The sequence below is a fragment of the Quercus suber genome, unplaced genomic scaffold (assembly GCF_002906115.3).
Source record: "Quercus suber isolate HL8 unplaced genomic scaffold, Cork oak 2.0 scaffold_60, whole genome shotgun sequence".
NCBI lineage: Eukaryota > Viridiplantae > Streptophyta > Magnoliopsida > Fagales > Fagaceae > Quercus > Quercus suber.
Window position 1 is genome coordinate 168207 of NW_027069525.1, and position 16967 is coordinate 185173.

Below are 16967 nucleotides of genomic sequence, written 5' to 3' on the forward strand. Positions count from 1 at the left end.
AAATTAAAAAAACCCCTTTTTTTAATCCCAAACTATTATAATTCTTTTTGTCCCTATTTTTGCCCTTATATTATTGAAAAATTTTCTAAAAATTTTAAGGACTAAAAACAATCTTTTTAAAGTTTAGGAACAAAAATAATATTTTTATGTTCAATTGCAATCCAAAAACACTTACATCCTCCCTCTCTTAGCACTCTTAAAACTGTTTCTTCGTTTTCAATCTCATTTATACCTTATTAATATTGAAGCCACCTCAAAAGAGAAAATAAATTATCTCCAATCCGTCTCCGATGTAACTTGCTCTAATCTTTCCTACACAAGTTTTCTTGCTCTAGAAAATAGATAAGACGAGAATGAGACACTCTTAATCCGACCCCAACATGTTTTGTTGTCATCCCTATTTTTACCCACTTTTGATACAATTCTTTTTTTTCTTTTTTTTTTTGCCGAATCACTTTTCATAGAAATCAATTATTGGAAACACCTGTAGTTTGATACAGCCATTAAAATTAGGTGATCATATGGAAGAATGTGCTTGCAATATTAATTTTAAGTTTAAATATCGATGGTAGCGTTGGGTTGACGCAGAAAGAGAATCTTGATGGACCCAAGCCAAGTGTTATTATGTTCCTTATATTTAAAGTGGAGAGAAATGGTTTGGTTTTGAGGGAAGTATTCAAATTTTACACTACAAAACATACAATGTCAACGACCACCAAATATCTGTCTGTGCAATTGTACATGTACACAGCTGAACTCGCCAAGCCAGCCCTTATGCGGCTTCCCAACTTTGGATATTTCTTAAAGGATCTTGCTCTGTTTTTTTTTTTTTTTAAATAATTTTTTTAAATTTTAAATTTTTTATGTTCTTCCCCCAATAGCTAGGATTGATTGCTATTGAAAATACCAGGATAATTTAATAAAGAATCAAAGTTATTCTGTTATTCATTAAAAAAAAAAAATCAAAGTTTACTAATCTAAAAATTGTCTTATCACAATGGAATATTAGTATATATTATTAGTTATTTCCCTCATTCAAGACTTAATAAAATAAAATAAAAAGGGCAATAATCACACTTTACAATTAAAAAAAACTGCAATAACCCAAAGTTAGATATTATTAAATAACTCAATTTATGTCTTATGAGATTGCTGTTGAGTTATTCTCAAAAAAAAAAAAAAAAAAAAAATTGGTATTGTAGTTGAGTAAACAAATATAATTTTGCCTCCATATAATTATCAATTAGATTTACTTCAATTGGATATCTTTTATGTGTGCATGTTGGAAAATTATTGTGTACTCCAAGAATATCGTAAATGCGTATTCTCTCATCTCACATGAATAGTAGGTCCCACTAATTAAATTCATGATGGGACTCACATTCATGTGAGAGGGGGGACTACGCATTTATGGTACTCCGGGAGTACCTAATTGTATGCCCTTGGAAATCTTGCCGATGTGGGATTCCAAGTCTTGGGGCTGAGACTATAAAATCCTCTTTGCTTGCCTAGACTTGCTACTGAGTACAAAACCGTGAGGGCTTGGTTCCCCAAAGCGGACAAAGTCCTTACATTAAAAGGGCATGTGAGTAGTGGTACACTAACGCAAGCTCCAAGGGCATATAAAGCGTTAATGGGAGAGGACTCTTGCTGATGTGGGATTCCAAGTCTTGGGGCTGAGACTATGAAACCCTCCTTGCTTGCCTGCACTCGATATTGAGTACAAAACCATGAGGGCTGGGCTCCCCAAAGCGGACAAAGTCCTTACATTAAGCTTCCTTTTATTGTGGGTACCTTAGGCATGCATAACAATATCCTAGGCATGTATGGCAACGTTCTAGGCCGTCCTCGGCATGCTTTGCAACATCCTAGGCATGCATAGCAATGTCCTAGACATGCTTGGCAACGTCCTCGGACGGAGTCCTAAGAGTCCCACATCGAAAGAGTATTCTCCCACTTTCTGCCTTATAATCAATTTGTTATAATTCATAACATTGTTTCTTAACATATCTACAAAAAATGTTATTGAGACTATAAACCTCAGTATCCCCTCCACCTAATTTTCAAGTCTATGTTATGTCAAATGTAAATGTCTTTTTAAGATCCCTTTCTTGTTGGGAATTTTGTTAAGTTTCTAGGATGTTAAACTTTTTGGCCCATAACATTGCTTCTTGGCCAACATTTTGTAATTGGGATGGACCTATAATCGTCCCTAATCTTCTTGATTGGATTTTCTGCCTAGAAGGTAGAGATGGGTTTGAGCCTGTTTCCCTACTCTCGTCTTAATATAATTATTCTTAATTATTAAAAAAAGTTATCTTTTCTCTTGAAAATAATGTTAATTATAAAATATTATAGAATATTTATGGAAAAAAAGCATTAAAATTATAAAATATTTAACATGGTAGTTCATAAAACCATATACATGTATTAAATCATATGATTGTTATTTAAATAATAATATTACATGCGTAAACTAATTTGAATTTCCACATAATAGTTTGGAGGAAGCCTTCAAATTAGTTTGAAGAAAAATTCTTTCTCCTGAATTGTCTTTGCTTAAATTAGATGCATTGATTTTAAAATTTCTTATTACTAAAATGTTTTTTTCCCCTTCATTTTATTATTTTCTGTGTCAAGAAAATCACTTTCAGAAGAAAGCAATAAATCTAGTGATACAATTTTTATTTAAGAAATACTCATATAACTTCTTGTGATTAGAGTATTTTTAAAAAAAAAATTGTGTCTTTGATAAGTCCATATGAAACTGATATTACTTAAATTACAATTTATCAATTTACAATGAGAATATTTGTATCTAGATTATTGTTTAAAAGAAAAATTTAAGAGTGGATTCCTATTAGTTCAACTGATAAAATTTATTATCATCAAATAAGATATTTGATATTTGATTCCTATCTATGCGAAAAACTAACTAATGTCTTGAGCTTCTTTAAAAAAAAAAAAAAAAAAATGTCGTAATCGTAGTCGTATTATACCACGATTGATACTTAAACTTAATTCTTGCCCACCAGAGAGAGAGAGCCACCTCTAAAAATCTACTACGTAATAAAAAGGGCATTTCAATATTCAACTTATTTAAGCAACCAGATATCAAGGAGAACACTCAAACCCAAACCCAAACCCAAACCCATAGCCTTCGTCATCGGACGATTCTCCCATCTCTCTTTCTCTCTCAACTTCTTATATCTTCTCTTCCTCAACTATCCACCGCAACAACAAAAAAGAAAGAAGAAGCCGAACAAACAAAATGGTCAGTCTCTCTATTTACTTCTTTTATCCTAGGGTTCTGACTTTACTACTCCGATCGTACTCAAAATTTTCTTTTTCTTTTCTCGCGGTTTCTTAGCAGCCAAACGGATCTTCGTTTTTTGAAAAAAAAAAGTTGTTGTTGAAGTCGGTGTTTGATCTGTGCTCGATCTGATTGTTTGAACTAAAAATTGACTGGAATTCTAGAAATCTGTGTGGATTTGTAGCTCCTTAACCGTTTTGTTGTACTTCGTTTGCTAGCAGATCTGATTTTCGTTCCGATGTTTAGTATACGATTCGCGATTTCTGTAGCGGACTATTCTTTTTTGTTTTTTGTTTTGTTTTGTTTTTTGTTTTTTGTTTTTTTATAAGTTTCTGATCAATGATTTCTCTCAAAATTTGAGTGATTGTAAATTGTATGGATCTACTGTCCTTAGTCAATGGATCGTCAATGGATCCTGCTTGCTTTGCTGTGCTTTCTGTTTAGATTTTCTTTTTTACTCTAGATATTTTTTTTTTTTGTATATGTGTGTGTGCTGGTTTTGGATGTAGTGAATGTGTGTTATCCTTTGAAAGCGGACGGTTCTGACTTTGCATTGCGTGTTAATTTATTTATTTTTTATTTTATTATTATTTTAAGATTATTTTAGTGATGGCTATGGAAGTGTATGCTTGTTTGATTTGAATTTCATATTTCTATAATATGAATATGTTTTCAGTTTTGAACCGAACCGGAACGCAGTAACCAAACGGGCACTATCTACCTTAAGCAGAAATGTTTGAGGATAAAGAAGGCTGAATTTTGTTTGTTAGAATTTTACAAAAACAAAGCCTTAGTCCCAAAATTTTGGGGTCGGCTATGGATTAGTTTGTTAGAATTTTACACTGATTTACAATTTATTTTCTGCAGTCCATAGTTCCTTTCTTTCAAGAAAGAAAGGATGGATCAAATTAGACTAGAATCTTTTTAATCATCGTGATTTTATTCTTGTCTATTATCTTTCTTTCTCTGTCATTCCAGCAATCAAATGTAGGGTAATAGAATTTAATATCTCGATGTTTTCAATATTTGGGAATGCTACTTATGTCAGTATTCTGCGTATCTTATGTGGGTCTTACCGAGTTACGGAATTATGTCAAGTATTTTATCTCTATGATGTGCATGCGATTCCTCAGGCCAACGCAGCTTCGGGTATGGCAGTGCATGATGACTGCAAGCTGAAGTTTTTGGAGCTTAAGGCAAAAAGGACCTATCGCTTCATTGTTTACAAGATTGAGGAGAAGCAAAAGCAAGTTGTTGTGGAGAAGGTTGGTGAGCCAAATCAAAGTTATGAGGATTTCACTGCAAGCCTTCCCGCTGAGGAGTGTCGTTATGCTGTCTACGATTTTGATTTTGTCACTGAAGAGAATTGCCAAAAGAGCAGGATTTTCTTCATTGCGTGGTAACTATGATCCGTCTTTACTTGATCTTTGATACCATGTTCTTGGTGGTTGTATGTTCTAATTCCTTTCCTGTTCTATGAAGGTCTCCTGATACGGCAAGGGTTAGAAGCAAGATGATTTATGCAAGCTCCAAGGATAGATTTAAGAGAGAGCTTGATGGAATTCAGATTGAGTTGCAAGCAACCGATCCAACTGAGATGGGTCTTGATGTCATTAAGAGCCGTGCCTGCTGAATACAAATTGTAGCCCTTGCGACAGGGAGTTCCTCCCTTCATCCCTTCTTTACTTAAGTGAATTGTTTATAGTTTGTGAGATGGTAAACTTGGCTAATTACGGTCTTAATTTCCAAGTTTTTCCGTGGAGTCTATTATTCATCTTGGACAAGTGTTTACCACCTCCTGCCTCCCTGGCGGGTCTGGTCTTGTGTAAACAAGTATCGCTGGTTTCTGAAATATCATGTTCATGTGATTTGTTATCTATAGAACCTATGTACTGTCGAGTGGCCTTTCATAGTCTTATTCCTACTAGCTAATATGTAACTGTTCGTGGGGGTTAGACAACACCTTTAGAGTTCATTTCAAGTTTTGAATTGATCCCTGTCATTTAACTTTGGAATGCTAAAGGCGAATGGTTTTAAATCTTCAAATTTGCTGATTTATTGGTTTGTTTTGTTTTACATAGATTAATGTTAAAATGTATCAAGAGAACTGATATCTGTTTTTGCAAAATTTTCTATATTTTTAAAAAACTATTTCTATTTTCTTCTTAAATAAATATTCTATTGAGTTATATTATGGGTTGCGGAACGGGGTTTGCTTACTTGTCGCTCTTTGAGAATTTTAAGGTCAATGACAGCTTCATCCCTATTATCTTACTGAATTCTGATGAGCCTTTGTTTGTGTTAATTGTTCAAATACCTACCTATAATTCCTAAAGAACAATTATAGGGACAAACCTAATCACACATTTAATTTTATTATATGTTGATGTGTGCGACTGTTGGTGGTGTGGTGTACATTTTTAGCCCACTCTTATTTACGTGGACTCACCACTTTTGGTTGATTATTTACAATTGTACAAGTCAGCAAGCTGTGAAAATGAGTGTCCATATTATTGTTTGTTAATTCCTAAATGATGGGGAAGCTTGTCTGTGTCGCGATGTGTCTACCACTCTATATACGCAGTCAAACTTTAATAGGAAAATGTTACCACTCTATATACGGAGTCAACTTTAATAGGAAAATGTTTTTGATGTAGACCAGGCTAGTATGACTAACCTATTCACCTATTGTTTCCCCATAGGCGGAGCCTATCCTTTACCCCCTCCTTACGGTATGCGTTGTGTTTCACCACTAGTATTGTTTCGTCTTCTTCTTTAATGAATCAAACTAATTTCATTAAAAAAAACCCAACTTACAGCACTCATAGGAACAGGTCAAAGACCCTGCTAGTACAACTTCATATTGAACTCTCAAGTACAAAATCAAGTGTAGTCAAAATAGCTATTTTTAGAACAAATAACTGCGAACCCCACTTGCAGTAGAGGACTCTGTTTAAGATAAAGTCATTGAATCCCCCAATGGCCATCACACGAGCTTTCACATCCCATCTTATGGACTGCAACACCTCTTCCTTAGTTTTAGAGTGACCATGATGAATTCTAGAATACCTATGTATTTATATGTTAGAATATGCAGCTCCCCAAGCAAATTTTCTTGTTTCTTTCAAACTACTGCCCTTCAATTTATGACCACCCTAGCATGCTAAATCTTCCCAACAAAACTCAAGGCTTAATGACAAGGCACCAGCCCATAATCTCCTTTCAAAGTATTCTTTGTAAAGTAACATAAAAAAAAATAAACCTACTCTTTGTATAGGCTTTGCAAAAAACACAGCATGACTCACCTTTTTATCTCCATTAGATCAATCTGTCTCTAGTAGTTAAACTGTTCTTGAAGTCCAGCTTGCACGTAAATGCATATGTTGGAAGCGCGAACCAGACCAACCTCCACCAATTCACCTCTGGTAGCTTGGTTCTAATTGCATTCTAGGTTTGGGTGCAGTTAAAGCCTCCAAATTTTGCAAAGCCATACATCGTATATTGTCTTTATTCTTTCTCATGTGCTTTTGTCCATTTTATTTTTCCTATTTTTGTACATTTTTATTAGTTGAGTTTAGGTGTCTCACTACTTGATGCCAGTAGAGATACTCTGTGCCTTTACGGCTGTACCTAACTAGAGATTTCATGCTCATTGGGGATCCTCACTAAAAGCCACCACCTCCATAAACCCCAAACCATCCCACACAAGACCCACACTATTGGCACTGACCCACTGCCGATTGAGATCCATACTACTTCAATCCCCATTCCTTATTTGCTTAAATACCAAAAACCGTCACATTCAAAAAAAAAAAAAAAAAACACCACCATGTGCTGATGATGAACATGGTTCGGGCAGCGATGCGATACGAGGGACGATGAGTTCATCCACAATCTAGCCCTATGGGCTAGGGAGCAAGATGGTGAAGGGGGTTGTCGGCAGGGAATGGCATCGTTGTCATTGAGAGGTCAATGTAGGGTGGGACGTGGGTGGAAAGGAAGAAGTTTGCAAAAGAAAAAGAAAAAGGAGAGGACAGAAGGGGGAATAGATGTAAAGTATACTTTTGGTGTTTAAAAGTAAAATTTCGTTAATTTTTTGGCGCAGTCTAAATTAAAAAAAAAAAAAAAAAAAAAAAAAAAAATTAGGGAGCAAGATGGTGAAGGGGGTTGTCGGCAGGGAATGGCATCGTTGTCATTGAGAGGTCAATGTAGGGTGGGACGCGGGTGGAGAGGAAGAAGTTTGAAAAAGAAAAAGAAAAAGGAGAGGACAGAAGGGGGAATAGATTTAAAGTATACTTTTGGTGTTTAAAAGTAAAATTTCGTTAATTTTTTGGCGCAGTCCAAATTTTTTTTATTAAAAAAAAAAACAATTTTGATTTTTTTTAAACATCTAAAAGGTAACAATTTAGTCATTTTGTTAATTTTTTTTGGTCTGCTTCTTTGCTTACAATATTTACGCTATCTAACCTATTCGAAGAAACCGACTGGATCTAAGTTGACCACTGGTTGACCTAGCTACTTCGATAGTTAGTGGTGGGTCTTTTCCTCTAGAAATTGACTCCAATAGGTCAGTTTAGGTTCTCCTCTCCTAAAACCCAAAAAACCCAAACCGACGGACTTACTAAGCAATTTTCAACAAAAATTTCTGGATTCAATGATATTTTAGCTAGATCTGACGAGATTTCGATCGGATCTGGCAAAATCTCATTGAATCCAGTGAGATTTCTACTAGATTTAGCAAAATTTTATCGAATCCAGTTAGATTTTCATTGGATTTGGCAAAATCTCATCGATTTCTTATCATTTTCTTATCATTTCCTAGATCTTTAACTCCGATTGACCCGCCTGCCACTTGTTGGAGGTCTGATTCGCTCGATCCGATCATCATCTCGATCAATGGCAAGTTGAGGGCTGCTCTACTCGACCAGGTTGGGTCGAATGCAGGTTAAGTCTAAACCTACTTCGACTCGACTTGTGGACTACCCTAGCTTATGTTACATGGCTGGAAATTTAGTCGCAATCTCTTGACATCCAAATTTCTAAACATCACATTTATGAGAATTTGATCAATAGGGCATAATAAATTTCCAAACTAAAGTTTAATGTCCAACTTATCAATCATAATTGTACTAAAGATACGAGTCATTTATGAATATATGATAATAATTATTTTTTTCATTTTCTTTATAAAATTAGTGATGTCTTTTATTTCTATTTTGAGCTAATCACAAAACTATAAAACAATGTCAAAAGTTTTGTAGTTTAGTGGCAGCATTGGTTTTTTTTTTTTTTTTTTTTTTTTTTTTTTTTTTCCCCCCCCCCCCCCCCCCCCCCCCCCCAAAAAAAAAAAAAAGCTCACTCAAAAATAAAAACATGATGTAACCAATCCCAAATTTTGCATTTTTCCCATAGTTATGAAATATAGTTTTCAATTAGGCAGCTGATTCGGGTATTTAATTAAACCCTTTTTGCAAGTGATTCACCTAGACCTAGTCAAACTTGGTGTTTTTGTGAGGGACCATTCAATCGGTTGTGCTTGTGATTTTTGAGAAAAGGAAGTTGTTTTATAAATTTCTGATAAAGGAAAGGGTTGACAAAAAGAAAACGAAAAAGAAGTTTAGGCTAGGAAAAGAAAATGCACTTGTTATTATTGTGGCGAATCACCCAACCTTAGATGTTGTTTCTTCTTAGTTTTCAAAGCTACTTTTCCCCAATATGCAATAAGATTCTTAAGAAGATATATATATTTTTTCTTTCTAAAAAGCAATTCTTACCATATTCTTAATCAAACAAAACATATGTAATTATATTCCCAGACATCCAAATTTCTATACATCACATTTATGAGAATTTGATCAATAGGGCATAATAAATTTCCCAAACTAAAGTTTAATGTCCAACTTATCAATCATAATTGTACTAAAGATACGAGTCATTTATGAATATATGATAATAATTATTTTTTCATTTTCTTTATAAAATTAGTGATGTCTTTTATTTCTATTTTGAGCTAATCACAAAACTATAAAACAATGTCAAAAGTTTTGTAGTTTAGTGGCAGCATTGGGTTTTTTTTTTTTTTTGGTGGTGAAAAGGGAAATTAGATTAGAACTAAGTTAATTAGTACAACTACAACCTAGATCACATGACACCCCAAGCATAAGCTAAGAGCCGGTACAAAATACAAGGAGGGGGATTATAGTACATTACAAAAATATCACTAGAATTGTTTCCTTCCTTCGCTAAAAGGTATGTGCACTATTCCCCTTCGCAATGGATGTAAGTTTTATCAAAAAGCTAAACTAGGGACTTGTAGTAAAAAATTAGGGCACTACAAGGATTAGAGGCATCAATCATAGGGCTATATGATGCGAGCATGCTAATAACACATTTTGCATCTATCTTTATAAGTAGCTTACAGATATTGAGGTTGTTTGCAAGGGCAAGTCCATCTTGAAGTCCCCAAAGCTCTATCACCATAGAGTGAGTGAGACCAATACTTCTAGAAAAGAAAGAAAGAGAGAAAGAAAGAACCCTCCATGCTCCTTTGCAATTTCTAATGAGGCCACCAGCAGTAGCCTTGCTCGAGTTTCCACAGGTAGACCCATCAATGTTGAGCTTGAAGAAACCCATTGGATGGGTTTCCAACCAATAAGATTGATGGCTTGACGATGCTTGCTTGTTTTGTAGGGTCAAGAGGAAAAAGAGAATCAATTACAAGAGATTTGATCACCTTTAAGATTGTGTGTGGCTCAAAAAGTTGATCTTCCTTAATTGTTTTATTACGGGCATGCCAACATTGGATTCTTTATCTTTGGTGTGGGTAGGGGTGTCCAGACTCGACCCACACCTGCCAGACCAACCAAACTGCCCGATCCCCACCCGATTTTAGCCTGAATCGACACTCTTGTTGGTTGGTGGCAGTTTTTGCGCCCAAGACCCAACGCCAGTGGGTCGAGTAGCAGGTTTTCTTCTCCAAAACTCGAGCCACTTGACCTGACCTATGTTATATACAAATTCGGCCAACTTCAACAAGATCAAACTCAGTTTCGAGGGGATTTGGCGAGATCTCAACCATATTTGGTGAGATTTAGCCAAACCCTAGCAAATTTAAGAGATTTTGGTGCAGATTTCGACGATTTCAATGCAGATCTAGTGAGTTTCTGCAAATTCTAGCGACTATTTTGCAGATTTCGTGGTATTTGCAAGCTCCTGCGACTTCCTCCACCGACTGAACTAACTTGAGCACCACCCGAACCCAAAATTGACTCGACCGATTGACGCTAGCGGTTGGTTTCGGGTCCCTCTGCCTTCCACCTGACACCAGCGTATCGGGTCCGGCCTGACCCGTGGACAACTTTAGGTGTGGGCTTCAATTAATTTAATTAATAAAGTCTCTTCTTGTTGAATAACTTAATTAGTAAAGTCTCTTCTTGTTGAATAACAAATTTTTAGGGTTTGAATCTCATCTATACTAAAACTTATTGGTGCTTTAGTTGAATGATAAAGAGTAATTATCATAGAATGAATGTGATAAGTTAAAATAAAAATATTACCATATCTATAATAATAATAATAATAATAATAACATCCTCCTTTAAAAAAATAATAATAATAAACGACAAAATATAAGTCTGCATTTCCTCTATGAAAACGGTGGGTCGTTACGAAAACTGCCAAACCCAAAACTCTATCACATTGTAAAGTCTTCTCTGCCAATTTCCTATCTACTCTCACCTCATCCGCCAGGTGCCACTCAACTCTCTGCACCTTACATGTTTGTATAATTGCCCAAATGGCTTTCTCTTCCTGTCTAAAATGCTACCCTTTGTCTCTCCCACATTCCATAAACTACCACCCATCACCGCTCTCATTCTCTCAGAAACCCACCTCCAATTCCTTCATCTCCTTCGCCTCCACACAACACCATGACCAAGTCACAGCCCCTTCTCCAGTCTCCAATTCAACTCCACCCACTACTCTCTCTCAGCTCCCTTCAGACTTCACCCCAAAGCAACTCCTTGACACCCTTCGCCGCCAAACCGACGAGTCTTCAGCCCTTCGCATATTCGAATGGGCCTCGAAGCAGTCCAGCTTCACACCCAGTTCGGCCATATACGAGGAGATTCTTCGTAAGCTTGGAAAGGTGGGGTCTTTCGAATCGATGAGAAGTGTCTTGGAAGAAATTTTTTTTTTTTTTTTTTTTTTTTTGTGGTGAAAAGGGAAATTAGATTAGAACTAAGTTAATTAGTACAACTACAACCTAGATCACATGACACCCCAAGCATAAGCTAAGAGCCGGTACAAAATACAAGGAGGGGGATTATAGTACATTACAAAAATATCACTAGAATTGTTTCCTTCCTTCGCTAAAAGGTATGTGCACTATTCCCCTTCGCAATGGATGTAAGTTTTATCAAAAAGCTAAACTAGGGACTTGTAGTAAAAAATTAGGGCACTACAAGGATTAGAGGCATCAATCATAGGGCTATATGATGCGAGCATGCTAATAACACATTTTGCATCTATCTTTATAAGTAGCTTACAGATATTGAGGTTGTTTGCAAGGGCAAGTCCATCTTGAAGTCCCCAAAGCTCTATCACCATAGAGTGAGTGAGACCAATACTTCTAGAAAAGAAAGAAAGAGAGAAAGAAAGAACCCTCCATGCTCCTTTGCAATTTCTAATGAGGCCACCAGCAGTAGCCTTGCTCGAGTTTCCACAGGTAGACCCATCAATGTTGAGCTTGAAGAAACCCATTGGATGGGTTTCCAACCAATAAGATTGATGGCTTGACGATGCTTGCTTGTTTTGTAGGGTCAAGAGGAAAAAGAGAATCAATTACAAGAGATTTGATCACCTTTAAGATTGTGTGTGGCTCAAAAAGTTGATCTTCCTTAATTGTTTTATTACGGGCATGCCAACATTGGATTCTTTATCTTTGGTGTGGGTAGGGGTGTCCAGACTCGACCCACACCTGCCAGACCAACCAAACTGCCCGATCCCCACCCGATTTTAGCCTGAATCGACACTCTTGTTGGTTGGTGGCAGTTTTTGCGCCCAAGACCCAACGCCAGTGGGTCGAGTAGCAGGTTTTCTTCTCCAAAACTCGAGCCACTTGACCTGACCTATGTTATATACAAATTCGGCCAACTTCAACAAGATCAAACTCAGTTTCGAGGGGATTTGGCGAGATCTCAACCATATTTGGTGAGATTTAGCCAAACCCTAGCAAATTTAAGAGATTTTGGTGCAGATTTCGACGATTTCAATGCAGATCTAGTGAGTTTCTGCAAATTCTAGCGACTATTTTGCAGATTTCGTGGTATTTGCAAGCTCCTGCGACTTCCTCCACCGACTGAACTAACTTGAGCACCACCCGAACCCAAAATTGACTCGACCGATTGACGCTAGCGGTTGGTTTCGGGTCCCTCTGCCTTCCACCTGACACCAGCGTATCGGGTCCGGCCTGACCCGTGGACAACTTTAGGTGTGGGCTTCAATTAATTTAATTAATAAAGTCTCTTCTTGTTGAATAACTTAATTAGTAAAGTCTCTTCTTGTTGAATAACAAATTTTTAGGGTTTGAATCTCATCTATACTAAAACTTATTGGTGCTTTAGTTGAATGATAAAGAGTAATTATCATAGAATGAATGTGATAAGTTAAAATAAAAATATTACCATATCTATAATAATAATAATAATAATAATAACATCCTCCTTTAAAAAAATAATAATAATAAACGACAAAATATAAGTCTGCATTTCCTCTATGAAAACGGTGGGTCGTTACGAAAACTGCCAAACCCAAAACTCTATCACATTGTAAAGTCTTCTCTGCCAATTTCCTATCTACTCTCACCTCATCCGCCAGGTGCCACTCAACTCTCTGCACCTTACATGTTTGTATAATTGCCCAAATGGCTTTCTCTTCCTGTCTAAAATGCTACCCTTTGTCTCTCCCACATTCCATAAACTACCACCCATCACCGCTCTCATTCTCTCAGAAACCCACCTCCAATTCCTTCATCTCCTTCGCCTCCACACAACACCATGACCAAGTCACAGCCCCTTCTCCAGTCTCCAATTCAACTCCACCCACTACTCTCTCTCAGCTCCCTTCAGACTTCACCCCAAAGCAACTCCTTGACACCCTTCGCCGCCAAACCGACGAGTCTTCAGCCCTTCGCATATTCGAATGGGCCTCGAAGCAGTCCAGCTTCACACCCAGTTCGGCCATATACGAGGAGATTCTTCGTAAGCTTGGAAAGGTGGGGTCTTTCGAATCGATGAGAAGTGTCTTGGAAGAAATGAAACTCGCGGGGTGTGAGATTAGTACAGGTACTTTCTTGATTTTTATTATGAGCTATGCAGAGTTTGAATTATATGATGAAATTGTTGGTGTTGTGGAAATGATGGAGAATGAGTTTGGCTTAAAACCTGACACGCATTTTTGTAACTTCTTGTTGAATGTTCTTGTTGATGGTAATAAGCTTAAACTAGTTGAAACCATGCATTCGAGTATGGTTAGTAGAGGAATTAAGCCAGATGTTTCCACCTTTAATGTATTGATAAAGGCTCTTTGTAAAGCTCATCAAATTAGGCCGGCCATTTTGATGATGGAAGAGATGCCAAACTATGGTTTGTCGCCGGATGAGAAAACGTTCACCACGCTAATGCAAGGGTATATCGAGGAAGGTAATATTAGTGGTGCATTGAGAATTAGAGAACAAATGGTAGAAGTTGGTTGCCCATGTACCAGTGTGACAGTTAATGTTTTGATTAATGGGTTATGCAAAGAGGGTAGGATTGAGGAAGCGTTGAGTTTTGTTCAGGAGATGTCAAATGAGGGCTTCCGTCCCGATCAGTTTACGTTCAACACTTTGGTTAATGGTTTGTGCCGGGCTGGACATGTCAAACATGCTTTAGAGGTTATGGATGTAATGCTGCAGGAAGGGTTTGATCCGGATATATTTACGTACAACTCTTTGATTTCTGGGTTGTGTAAATTGGGTGAAGTTGAAGAGGCAAAGGAAGTTCTTAATCAGATGGTTTTGAGGGATTGTTCCCCTAACACTATCACTTATAACACTCTAATTAGCACCTTGTGTAAGGAGAACCGAGTTGAAGAGGCCACTGAACTTATTCGTGTTCTTACAAGCAAGGGAATTTTACCTGATGTTTGTACGTTTAATTCTCTGATTCATGGACTCTGTTTGACTAGTAAGCATAGAATGGCAATGGAGCTATTTGAGGAGATGAAGAAGAAAGGGTGTCAACCTGATGAATTTACTTACAATATTTTGATTGACAGCCTCTGTTCTAGAGGGAAACTTGAGAAAGCTTTGAGCTTGCTGAAAGAGATGGAGTCAAGTGGTTGCTCACGGAATGTTTTTATATACAATACTTTGATAGATGGGTTTTGCAAAAACAAGCGAATTGAGGATGCGGAGGAAATTTTTGATCAGATGGAACTCCTAGGGGTTTCAAGAAATTCAGTGACCTACAACAGCCTTATTGATGGTCTTTGTAAGAGCAGGAGGATGGAAGAGGCTTCTCAGCTTATGGATCAGATGATAATGGAAGGATTGAAACCTGACAAGTTCACATACAATTCCCTGCTCACATACTTCTGCAGAGATGGTGATATAAAGAAGGCAGCAGATATTGTTCAAAGTATGACTTCAAATGGGTGTGAACCAGACATTGTCACTTATGGGACTCTTATTGGGGGCTTGTGCAGGGCAGGTAGAATTGAGGTTGCAAGTAGGCTCCTCAGAACTGTTCAGATGAAAGGAATGGTCCCGACTCCACCGGCTTATAATCCTGTAATTCAAGCACTATTTAAACGAAAGAGAGCAAAAGAAGGCATGATGCTTTTTAGAGAAATGATGGAGAAGGGTGATCCTCCTGATGCCGTTACGTATAAAATTGTTTTTCGTGGGCTTTGCAATGGTGGAGGACCAATTGGAGAAGCTGTTGATTTTGTGGTTGAGATGATGGAGAAAGGATTTGTTCCACAATTTTCATCATTCATTTTGCTGGCTGAAGGACTTTGTGCTTTAGCCATGGAGGACACCCTAATCAAACTTGTTGATATGGTCATGGAGAAAGCAGGCTTCTCAGACAGTGAAGTTTCCATGATAAGGGGGTTTCTCAAAATCCGTAAATTTCAAGATGCCTTGGCCACTCTTGGTGATATCTTAGATAGCCGAAATCCCAGAAAAGCTTACAGATGAAGATGCAATTAAAATGCTACATGCTAGTTGGTAGGAGGATAGAGGCCATGTTTCCTGGTTTGTAATTTGAAAATTTTGGATTACCTTCAGTCCAGTAGGTTATGCTGTGCAAAGGTGAAGCTAATGAAAGGGATTTTAGAGGATGACATGCTGGACTTGTAAGGGGTTGAGTTAATATAATAGTAATGTTGGTTCTCTTTGGTTGGCCTCATGGAGGAGACTCCCTCCTACATATTCATCTGAAAAAAGACTTCCTCTTGCAACTTCAGTGTCAACATTTGCAGAAGAAGAAGATCAGAAATTGTCGTTGTATTAAGTTGGCACGTGTACCATTTCAGAACGAATACCATTGTTTCTGGCCCTGAATTTCTTGTAATAATGTATGAATGCATTCAGGCTGTAGGGTCAACTTGTGGATTGGTACAAAAGCATTGCCTATCAACAGGTTCAAGCTTCCAGTTATACCCATGAGGATTACGTAAATTAGACATAAATATTAAAAAAGAACGAATTTATCAAGCTTGATCGCGTAGCATGTAGTATGTCTTAGGCATTACTCCCTTCTCTTCAATGCATAATTTGTTATTTACTTATTTACGGGTTTGGATTATATTTTTCACTGTTTGCTGTTCTGTTGGTCAGCTTCCTAATACATATTCGTGTGTGTGTGTGAGATTTGCACCCATTTTGGAATCTTTTGGCTGAGTGCCAAAGAATGGTCGAATTTTTGAATCTATGACCTTTTATCATGTATCATAAAATGAGTACAGCAGAAATGAAAAAATTATGATGGATTAGCGGGAATACACCGAAAGATAGGATTTGAAAAAAAAGAGAATCCACTTAAAGATAGCGGTAGCCTAAAGATGAGGGAGAGCCGCTTGAGATAGTTTGGTCATGTTAAAAAGAGAGCAAGTAATGAACCGGTAAGAAAAAGTAAGTTGATCCAAGTTGAGAGAACGGAAAAATATTGAGGAATGTAAAAAATAACATTAGTGAAAGTAAATAATAAAAAATGACTTGTTAATTAGGAAAGTAAAAGAGAGCATGACTTCAAATAGAATAGAAGAGAGAAAAAGATTTGTATTAACTCAAGATTTACATTCTCCTGAAAATGTATGCAGTACAATTCTTGTCCATACATAGTAGCACATGTAAACGAGATTAAAGTACATGGCAAAGAGTTACCGGAACTCTGAACCAACTTTCTTCATCTCTCACCGTTTTGAGTCATGGGTCAAAGCAAAAGCCATAAGCTGTAAATTGGTCAATAGAAGTTTCTGTTTTATATAATATTGATCTTAAGGACGAAAATAAAATCTTTCAAGCATCATGTTTGAGTAAATTTGAACAGAATGTACTTATCAAAATAAACAATTTGAACAGAATACTCAACCTCCGTTCTCTGTCTTT

At 36.9% G+C, this 16967-nt stretch overlaps 2 protein-coding genes across 2 annotated transcripts; both read left to right on the forward strand.

Annotated features, from left to right (window-relative positions):
* The first annotated feature begins 3162 nt into the window (after nt 1-3162).
* LOC136067146 (actin-depolymerizing factor 2) lies at nt 3163-5126 on the forward strand. Its single transcript, XM_065772511.1, has 3 exons — nt 3163-3274; nt 4447-4712; nt 4796-5126. The coding sequence occupies exons 1-3, from the start codon at nt 3272-3274 to the stop codon at nt 4944-4946; spliced, it is 420 nt and encodes a 139-aa protein (XP_065628583.1). The 5' UTR covers nt 3163-3271; the 3' UTR covers nt 4947-5126.
* Nucleotides 5127-13104: 7978 nt separating this feature from the next.
* LOC111989512 (pentatricopeptide repeat-containing protein At3g53700, chloroplastic) lies at nt 13105-16147 on the forward strand. Its single transcript, XM_024021304.2, has one exon. It carries the CDS (start codon nt 13236-13238, stop codon nt 15552-15554), a length of 2319 nt encoding a protein of 772 aa, XP_023877072.1. The 5' UTR covers nt 13105-13235; the 3' UTR covers nt 15555-16147.
* Nucleotides 16148-16967: the final 820 nt, after the last annotated feature.

Excerpts from the sequence above, each read along its gene's own strand:
- LOC136067146 (XM_065772511.1), top strand. Across the intron at positions 4,713-4,795 it reads AGGATTTTCTTCATTGCGTG|GTCTCCTGATACGGCAAGGG; the intron begins GTAACTATGATC and ends TGTTCTATGAAG.
- LOC111989512 (XM_024021304.2), top strand. The coding sequence starts at position 13,236 with ATGGCTTTCTCTTCCTGTCTAAAATGCTACCCTTTGTCTCTCCCACAT.